Genomic DNA, 10904 nt, shown 5'->3' with positions numbered 1-10904 from the left:
GAGTTAGATAAATTCTCTGTGAATAGAATCTGATTGGTGGAATGGAAGAGAGGACCAGAGAGGGAACTAAGATGGTAGAAAAGGCGGGTAAATTGGGTCTTTGTGATTGGTCAAGTGGAGTATTTAAGAGACAGGTGAAGCGGGGTACCGACACTCATCTGATTTATCAGGATTGGGCGAGTCGCGGGACCAGAAGGAAGCTGTGTTGAAAACTCTTGATTGAAATAAGGTGAGAAAATAGGAAGGGTATATTCTCTTCAATGGCCTTTAGATAGGGTATTGAGCACTTTACTGGGCAGATCAGTGACATATGGTTTCTTTCTTACTACATCTTATTTTTCTAATGAGAAAGACTGGTTCCTAGTGAAGCAAGATCGTTTTGGGGAACTGAACTTAACAAAATTAATGGTGAACCTTATGTATATACATGGTACAGGACTGTATGAATTTGTGAGAGATAAAATAGAGGGTACTGTTAGTAACAACACACGAAGGACATTGGGAACATCTTGATTTGTTGATTTAATGTTGTATTGACTCGGGAAATGAGTGATAATTAGAACCATACCTGTTAGTACAGAGATAATCAAGAGCACATAATCTACAAAGAAAAATAAATAAATAATAATATATATTTGTAATATTTACAGGTTTTTATGTTAAGCAGTGATATTGACGCATATTGGAAGTTTTTTTAATTACACTAACGCCATTGGAAAGGGACATAGCTACTCTATGGTGAGCATTTTATTAAGAACATAGGTGATATGGACATGTGAATGATGTGTTATTTTATCTTTAAAACTTACCTTCGCATGTCTGATTTCTACAGGTGGAAGTGTTTAAAACTCGCACATATTTGATGACTTATGTATTCATGCTTTATGGATCGCACAATAATGAAGGTATGGTTTCATCATATTGGAATTAGTATCAGAGAGATAAGAATTTAGGCACTGTAGGGATAGAGTGGACACTTCAAAATTAATGAATTACGGTGGATCCGACATACTTTTTCTGTTATTACCTGTTAGCTTATTAGAAAAACTAGAATGGAATATAGGCAGGATGCTCATGGAAATGTTTGGAATTAATTTACAATGTACTAGATACGGTTTGATTGTTAGTTTTTTTTTTTTTTTTTATTATTTCGCAGCCCTGATGATGTCCAAGTAGGACGAAACTCATAGGCTGTGTCATTGGCTGTATCATTTTGAACTTTTTGAAATATTGAAGTTTGTGATCATGAACTTTCTACATTGGATCTGATACATCTTGATTTGTTGGACAATATTGGATGTTGAAAATTAAGTATTCATGCACTACAGTATTTTCCTGAAAAAACCTTCTTTCAATATTTGGGCATTCCTTCTCTTTTGATTTACTGATAAATACAGGGTCCACCAGGGGCCAGATGTAGGTAACTCTAATTTACCGACTCATAAATACAGATTTTTACCGATTCGGTATTTATGAATCGGTAAATTGAAAGGAGGGAGATGTAGGTAATTTTTAAATACAGAATTGGTAAATACCGAATACCGAATACCAAATTTACCAATTCGGTAAATACCGAAACGGTATTTCCCATTGATTCCTATGGGCTTTGAAGCCCATAGGAATCAATGGGAAATACCGATTCGGTATTTACCGAATCGGTAAATACCGAATCCTGCAAGGGTGCAGGGGGTGTCACTTTGACACCCTCTAGCACCCCATGTTCAGGCTTTGTGTGACATGTGGCACACGGACATGCCCTAAGGGCATGTCTGTGTGTCACATGGCACAGGTGTGCATGCACAGATGTGCATGCACACCTGAATTCGGTATTTTACCACACAATAGGATTGTGTGGTAAAATACCGACTCTTAAGGGCCTGTGGCACTCTTAGGAGTGTCAGCTACATATGGATTTACCGAATCGGTAAAATTACTGATTCGGTATTTTACAGAATCGGTAAATTTACCGATTCGGTAAATTTACCGATTCTGCAAAAAAATGGCCCCTACATCTCAATCACCAAATACCGGTCGGTAACGGCCGAAATCGGCCGTTACCGACCGGTATTTGGTGACCTACATCTTGCCCCAAGTGCCTTATATTTTTTGTTGAGAACCAAAAGGGGATAGGTCCATAAACACGTAGTGGGGGCTAGACCTTATATTTAAATTGCAAAAACACACAGTGCCCACACCACAATTACTCATTCAAGATTCAAGAAGGGAAAGAAACCAGTTTATTGTAACCACCCTTAGACAGCATTACTCTGTGTCTATCATTTTATGCTTTTTTTCAAATTTTCAAAAAATCATAACAGAATAAAGGACTACGTATTGGAATATTTACAAGACTAAATACACTTTGTACATACATCAAAAAACAAACATTATTTACACACTAAAAAACGTTTCTGCATCGAACATTACAAAAAATTATAATAGTTACATCACAACCAACAAATATTACAATAAACAACATGAAGAAAAATGATTTCCAAGGGGGTATAAGCAACTTAATAGCTTGTAAACGCTTAAATACTGGACCAGCCGGTCCTAGTGTCGTGAAGTTGACAATTTATTCCACCCAAGAAAAACTGCCGACGCGTTTCAAGAACCAGGCACAAAGTCACTGGTCTATCATCAGGGCTGTTTATTCTTTGTATATGAAAAGATGCAAAGACATTGTTTTACTTTAACAGGCAAATTCATAGTGAGTGCCTTTCTCCAATCGTGGGCAAGGAGTGATAATAAAGGTTAGCTACATACCAAAATTGGTTTAAAGAGGGGAGTGATGGTTAATCTTCTTGTGGTCCAACTCGCTAGTTATTGTGGTGGCCAGACAGAGATGTAAAAAAAAAGATGGGAAATTGGTTTTCAATTTAACCCACTCGGGTCTTTTAATTATCAAGCTCCAGTCAAAGATGTAAAAAAAGGGGGAGAAGCGTACCTTATTTTTTGTGAACTGCCATAGCACGGCGAATTTTGCTTGTACGACGTCACCATCAAGGTGTAATTCTACAACAGTAATAGCATAGGTTTCAATCATGTGGTTTTTTCAAAACATTCTAAGTGAGTGGATATAACTCACAGAAGAATTAGCCTACCTTACTGAAGTATCTTGTTCTTAAAGATTTAAAGGGTGAAACCGCAGTCACCGTCCTGTAATAGAACGAAACGCCGATTTCAAAAAAAGATCTCTCAAAAATATTGAATGAATACTCAGACCACGATAAGGCGGTGTTTGTAAATACCTGCTCCTCTGCCACAGCACGCCCGTGATCGAGTCTGCTTTCTTTCAATAAAGATGGCCGCCGCACTTTTCTGTTTGTTTTATACTTCCTGGTGCAAAATTGCATTATGGGACTTGTTTTACACTTCCTGGTGCAAAATCGCATTATGGGACTTGTAGTCGCATTTAATCAAATCGCATATTCTAGGCGCCATGAAGACACATATATACGCGACATGTTTGCCTATTCATTTTATCGTGCTAATGCGATCAAACTAATGACATTTTTGGTGTATGCGCTGATAAATTATGAAGCGCATTGGTACTGTACCCCATGCTAAAGGTACTTCTCAAGATTTGAAGTATATTGCAACTTGAGCATCATACGATGTTATTCTCAACACATCTCATGGCCATGGACCAAAATTTTAAAAATTATCGAAATAGATCGAAAGGACCACAGGTCAAACCAGGGATGTCAAACCGATGTAGGTCAGCTCTGATGAATTTTACCAGACAAGTGTTATATGTGCGCTATCTCAGACAGGCTATTGAGGCCAGTCTGTGCGCTGTTGAACTTTAGAATAAGATATTCTTCTTTCTGTAATAGAACTCGCTCAACATCATGGCATTTAGACTTGGGATTCATGGTGTACAGTACAGACCATTGGAGTTGTTGTTCGTTGTGGCCCTTTTCACAGTAATGTTCTACCATTGGAGCAGACATTACCTGCTTCCTAATCCGGGATCGGTGCTGGCTGATTCTTTGATTGACTTGTTGACTGGTTTTTCCTATATAAAGGGACTGGCACGGACATAATACCATGTAGACAACATTCTTAGTTCTGCAATTGGAGAAATCCTTGTGTCTCCACTTTATGCCTCGGTGAACAAACTCGTCACCTTCAATTGTACTGGAACAGGCAACGCAATTTCTACACTTATGGTGGCCTTCAATCGGCTTAAGGTTCCATTGCGCAAATAGATCGCTTTTAGGCTTTGGAATAGCGATGTCCGCCCTAATGAGTTCTTCACCAAAACTGCGTTTTTTTCTGTAGGCAAAAATGGGTTTGGGAAACGGGCAATTCAACCCCTCCAATAAATGCCAGTTCTTTAAAACTGCTTGTCGTAGTTTGTGTGTGTCCGGACAGAAAGTTGTAACGTACACGAGTTTGTTCAACGGTGTGAGTTGTTTGGGTTGCAAAAGACATTCCCTAGGCGTGTACTTGGCACGTTTGAGCGAATTTAAGGAGCTTCCTAGGGTAGCCTCTTTCTTGCATATCGGAACAAAAAGCTCGTGCATGTCGCTCATACTCCTGCACCTCTGAACAATTGCGCCTGATTCTGAGTAACTGTCCATAGTGCAGATTAGCTTTTAAGCTACGTGGATGTGAGCTCCTATGGTGCAAGATAGTATTCCTATCAGTGTCTTTCTTATGTAATGATGTTATCAACCGTCCGTCCTCACATCTTAACTCAATATCCAAAAATGTCATGCGACTGGCACTATTTTCTATTGAAAACTTTATGTCTCTGTGCCTTGTGTTAAGCCATCCGTGAAAAGACATTAACTCGGTCTGGCTATATTTTTTGTCATCATTTAAAAATGTGGCATACCATTCCGATGCTTACCATATTAGAGGTTTACTACTCCAAATGCTGCATGTCTCTTATTTAAGGGGCATTTTCTTCAGAAATGTTTTCCCATGTAGTTCTTGTTGTTCTGTTTGTTCCATGCTAATCTGTCAATCTGTCAGAATGCTTCAGCAAAATCTAACATTTGAGTGTGAAGCATTCAAGCCAAAACTATACAGGCCTAGGTCTATACCATCTATGCATCACTGAGTAAATGCCAGTGCAGGTACGTTTATTATGTCCAACGTATTGGCAAAAGAAAGAGGTTGCATTGGTATCATTCACACTTAGAGCCTAGTTTACATTCATTCTACATAGGTATATACGAAAAACTATAGTCAAAGAAGCTCATAGTTAAAATATATTTTGATATCATAAGACATTCTGCATAATAAAGAAATGTCTAACTTTTTTGTTTTTGTTTTAAATTATTGGGAGATCCTAAAGGAAAAAATAGCAGAACTGAGATTGCATGTTACAGGGACACTTTAATTAGGCCCTGCTGAATATTTATCCAGGGACCAGATACAATGGCTATAAAGGGCAGTTTGAAGCTATTCATTAAGTTTATCTGAGTTGAAAACGTGCTGGTCACAGATAATGAACATTTGAAATTTCAGATTGCATTCTCATTGCATTACCCGTCTCAGGAGCCAGCATCCTCTTTACTCCTCGCTCTGTTTGCATTGAATGCTCTTTTAGTTTTTTGAGGATTCAGATGATGTCCTTGTGAGTTTACAGTTAACTTGTGTAGAAGGAGAAGGTAATTACAACTCTTTCTTAATTATGTGCAGCTTTTAGAAAATGTAATAACTAGCTAAATAAATGTACCACGGACATTGTAAATATGCAAAGATAGCACATTTTAAGGGATCATAAACCCATTGCCTTCGCCACCTATCGATCTATGCAGAAGCCACACATTAGCAATTTGCTAAAAGTCACTGAAGGGCGGATTCGCTGTCCTGCTCTTGTGCAGTAACTCATCTGAGATTCATGCAATGAAACATAAAAGTAACATGTACTGGAGCAGCTCTCAGCATCTCTGAGCTCCAGGATGCAACATTTGTCGGAGACCAAGGATACAAAGGTTAAACAGGCCACACAATTGAAACCATATCTTTCCACTCTACAACAGACCACGGTGCCAAAACAGTTGTCATCACTAGTTGAAGACGCCACAGCACCCCGAAGTGACACAAACTGAACGTAATATTCAATTCCAAATGCACCTCCTATCCTGGTTGTCGGTATGCATGTTAAAGACACGCACGTTCACCTGTAAGTAGTTAGATTGTTATTTTAAAGAATGGAGACTGCTTGCATATTGTTGCATGTAGATGCAACTGATTGTGTAATCACAATTTCGGCTGTGAATGTTTCGAATTGGTAGGTGATCATTTTTTTCTACTTTTAAAAATGATTTTTGATCTTGGCCATTGACTGTCCTTCGTTGTAATTTTAAATGAATGTGTTTTTTCAGCGTGAACTATTTGAATGATCAAGAAAATTATGATAATTACCAGGAAAATACACTATAAAAGATCCAGCTGCAAGCCGAAAGAGCGGAGCGCCTAGTAATAAAACACGGGACGATTTTTAATAATTATACACATTTTTTTATATGAGCTGCATCAGGGTATCTTCTGTTTTGCTTGCCTTCGATCAGGTACAACAGAGCGCCTATATGTTTCACTTAAACAATTCTATAGGGGACCAAGAAGTCCAGAAAGTTAATTATTCTTGCATGTTCCCTTATCGATGATCATTTCTTAGAAGTAACGAATGGCCTTTGATATAATGGATAATTATATATGTATCATATAGGTACCATAGGTTAGATGTCTATGAGTGAAATGCATCATCCATTGTGAATTGATCAGCAGATGTAATGCAGTACATTTCCCTTTATATTTAGATGACTAAGTTTACACCGATTTTACAATACACAGGTTTGAACATTTAAGCAGATAGGATGGTTCGGTGAGTTGGGTGGTTGTAACTGTAACACTTGAACTGTAGGACATAGGTTTTCATCCCGGCAAGCTTGACTCAGCATTCCATTCTTAATAAGTCAGTAAATTGAAAACAATTACATTGGATAATAATAGCAACTTTTGAATTCCAGATATAAAAAAAACAAGTGTGTACAGTATGCTAAAATTATGTCTGATTCTCAAAAGAGGCTGGTAGCATCGCAATGCATTCATTACATTGTTACCAGTCTACGATTTGGCAGTAGGAGGGAATCTGTACCTCTTGACATGAATGAATGAATAAATGAAACAGAGATATAAGAGCAAACAAATGCCCTGAGGCGTCAAGGCGCTAATAGCTAGCCCTGATATACACCTCGATAAATGGCTGAGCCTGAGATTCCGCCATACGCTCTGTCCTGATTTTGCTGGGCTCTTTTCTACCGATTAAAACTGGTCCACCCCATGACTGATGAATGGACATGGAAGGAGGGACAGTACGTTGCAATTTTAACATTTACTTCCAGCACTTATAATTGAATGTGGTTAATTTCAGCCAGTGTCCTCATACAGGCACCTTAAGTGCCACATGTCTACTGTCTCACAAACACTGGAGATAGGGAGCCAAGACTGGCTTTATGATGAGCTCGTGCCACAGTGACCATGCTTGGACAGTGCTGGGGAATAATATGTGAAAGCCCCCAGTAAGTGACACCACAACACTTGCATCCCATTTCAGCAGAGCAACATCCTCCAGGCTCCCTGGTCCCCAAGTGGCCCATAGTCCCAAGCCAGAACTTGTGGCTAGTGCAGGTGCTGCACACTGCTGGTGGGCTGGCCTGAAGTGTCAGGGAATCCATTTTGAGAGCAATCTAGTCAACCTTCTTCGTAGAACTGATTTGTTTTGACAGATTCATTTGCAAGAAAGAGGTTAACCATGGAGTGTGTAGCCTATTCCGAGAGTTGTCTATTGATCAAGGCAAATAGAGACATTGTAAATAAAGTGGAGTCAGTTTCCAAGAGGGTGGAGGCACATAGGCCGATTTGTGTCAGAATTTTTGGGGAGCCACTAAACTGACTGTGGCTACTGAACTAGTGGCTGTCCATGGTGCTGGCCTTAACAGTGTGGAGAGAATGAGACCCTCTGGGATCACCTCCCATTTCCCAGCTCATGACCTGTCCCAGCAGGTACTGCATCCCTAATTAATACCAGGCTGGAGAGCTGCAAGACTTGCATGCCCTATGCGGCTCAACTACAGGTGTGAATATCCTGTCTCTGTCCTTCAGGAGCTGGGTAGCCAGCCAATGACTCACAACATACGGCTCTGGGCACCGGCCTCGCCTGTGCACCCAGAAGGAGTGCATGCAAAAAGTCAGTTGTCAGCGCTTTGAAGGACTATTGCAAGCCAGCATTACTTATGCTGCTCTCCTCCCATCTGTTATCAGGTAAATTCATGCTGTTTATCTGAATGAAGGGAGGCAGTATTGAAGGATGGCACAAAGGTGAATGTGCTCGAACAGGTAAATTCAGTGAAACCCCACAGAGATGTCCTTCCAAAAATAAAATCCAACTCCCACCCGAAAGAAATTGACAAGGTCTATCACAAAATAACAATCTGAAACGCATTCGAGAATTCCTACAAACCCTCTCCGATGAAATAGACACTCTGCTTTTACATCTAAACTCCTCATGACACATCCCCTTCCAAACACACATATAGAAAGCTCAAACCACACTGACAAATGCATTCACTGTACAACAGACTACAAACACACACACAACTGTGAAACTCCAGGACCTGTTAGGATTGCACAGGCACATCTTCTAGTGAATCAGGACGTTTTCGTGTAATATCTGGACAGCAATTGATGATTTCATAATTTAATTAAACAGCTCCAAATATTATTCGATTAAAATGCTTTTGTCTATATTGCCTATCCTCACTCGAGTCAAAATGATGCTCCTGAAATACAGGTATAAGATAATTTGTTCTGAATTATTCTCATTAACCACAGTTTTACAATCAACCCTGAATCGAAGACAAGACTGAAGGTGGTCCAGAATAAAGATTCCAATCAGTTTGTCGACGAAGTCTGTTACAAGCTATGCATGCTGCTTGAAAGAGAAATCTACTTCCAACAAAATGTGAACAGATTGAGACTACAAGATGTAATTTTTTGCCTCAATATAGTGTGTGGTTTTTCTTGTTTGACCTATTCATATAATTCTATACTCTTACACCATTTAATTATTTGGTATGTTGCTAAATCTACGGATACATAGAAATGAACATGAAAATGAGTGCTTAGCTAAATAAATGGCACCTATATTTAGCTTACAGCATTAATTCTAATGCTAAGCATCAAGGAGTCCCAGTTCAAATAATTCTGAATTAATTGTTTGAATCAGTTCTGCCTTTTCTTTTGTAGCCACAGGAAAAGTAAATGGCAATAAAGAATTGCTCAGAAAACACCACTGTTATCATGCAATTCGTGATCCTGGGATTTCTGACCCCTCGAGCTCTAGAGCCTCTCCTTTTCCTGATATTTTCCAATATTTGCCTCTTTTCAATAGCAGGAAACTCAATGATTGTGATCACTGTTTTCATTCACAGGCGCCTTCATTCACCCATGTACTTTTTCTTAGGCAATTTGTCCTTCCTAGATATCTGGTACATCATAACATTCATGCCAACCATTCTTGGTGGATTGTTGCCTGAGGGCAAGACAATTTCTTTTACCAGTTGCATTATGCAGTGCTTCTTTGCTGGATTCCTATTGGCAACTGAGTGCTGGCTCTTAATGGCAATGGCTTATGACAGATATTTAGCCATATGTTTTCCCTTACACTACACTAAGGTCATGGACCAGCAGCTTTGCCTGCAGCTTGCGGGAATCTCCTGGCTAAGCGGTTTCTTAATTGCGTCATGCGTTATTTTTCCTATTCAGCAGCTACATTTCTCAAAGCTCAACACGATTGACCATTTCTTCTGTGACTTGGGGCCATTAATACAAGCAGCTTGTTCAGATACTTCTGTGGTTGAAATAGACATCTTTGTTGTTTCTGTATTTGCCCTTCTCATCCCATTCCCGGTGATCATTGTTTCATATACGTTCATTATTTCAGCCATAATTAAGATCCCATCAGCCATAGGTAGGGAAAAAGCATTCTCTACGTGCAGCTCCCATCTACTGGTGGTTGGCATCTACTTTGGGTCGTTGATAACCACATACTCCATGCCAAAGACAGGAACCTTTCTACGCATAGGAAAAGTCTCTTCACTGCTCTACACTACAGCTACTCCTCTGCTCAATCCTATCATCTATGCTCTTAGGAACAAGGCTATTCGAGAGGTACTGGGGAGTGCTCTAAGGAAAACTTGACTCAAGAATATAATATGGTATGTCCATTGTATTAGTGTCAGAGCAGGCAAATGCATGATGCATAACAGATCACCTTATTAGTCGGTACATCATCAGTTGAGTGTGTACATCAGAAAAGGAATTAAAAGCTGAGACAAAAGTATTTCTGGGATTTTTTTTAAAAAATAACCAGTTTAATGTATCAAAATAACTAAGTTTCACTAAATATAGGATGAATTGTTTACATAATGAAATTCACAATGAAAATACCATTTGATTTTGGAAAGAGACTGTAAACTGGGCTCACACATTTGTAGTATTGTGAGTTAATGTGATACATTCTGCATACACTTTGTTGAAATGTACAACATTTTCTGTTCCAAAATAACCACTAATGGCATAATACTTGATGTTTTGGAGTTCAACAAATGCATCAAACGAGCGTGTCACTTTCCCATATTGCTCTCCAACTGCTTGAAATTGCTAATAAAGAGGACCTGATCACAAGAGGTGTCAATAAAGGAGGAAAACGTCAAGGTCTCTTGCTTGCTAATGACATGATCATCATTATTCCAGTAACAGACAAATGTTTTGCAACCTATGTTCTTTTGGAAAATTATGAAAGCTAAAACCCATGCAAAGGAATCACATGGAGAACTATCAAAAGGTTTATTGCTGAAATGATCCATGTTCCATACAAT

At 39.1% G+C, this 10904-nt stretch overlaps 1 protein-coding gene across 1 annotated transcript; it reads left to right on the top strand.

Moving 5' to 3' along the window:
- Window positions 1–9426: 9426 nt before the first annotated feature.
- On the top strand, window positions 9427–10224 carry LOC144761780 (olfactory receptor 11L1-like). Its single transcript, XM_078647028.1, has one exon. It carries the CDS (start codon window positions 9427–9429, stop codon window positions 10222–10224), a length of 798 nt encoding a protein of 265 aa, XP_078503154.1.
- Window positions 10225–10904: the final 680 nt, after the last annotated feature.

The sequence above is a fragment of the Lissotriton helveticus genome, chromosome 1_1 (genome assembly GCF_964261635.1).
Source record: "Lissotriton helveticus chromosome 1_1, aLisHel1.1, whole genome shotgun sequence".
Taxonomy (NCBI): Eukaryota; Metazoa; Chordata; class Amphibia; order Caudata; family Salamandridae; genus Lissotriton; species Lissotriton helveticus.
This window is presented reverse-complemented; position numbering and strand designations above follow the sequence as displayed.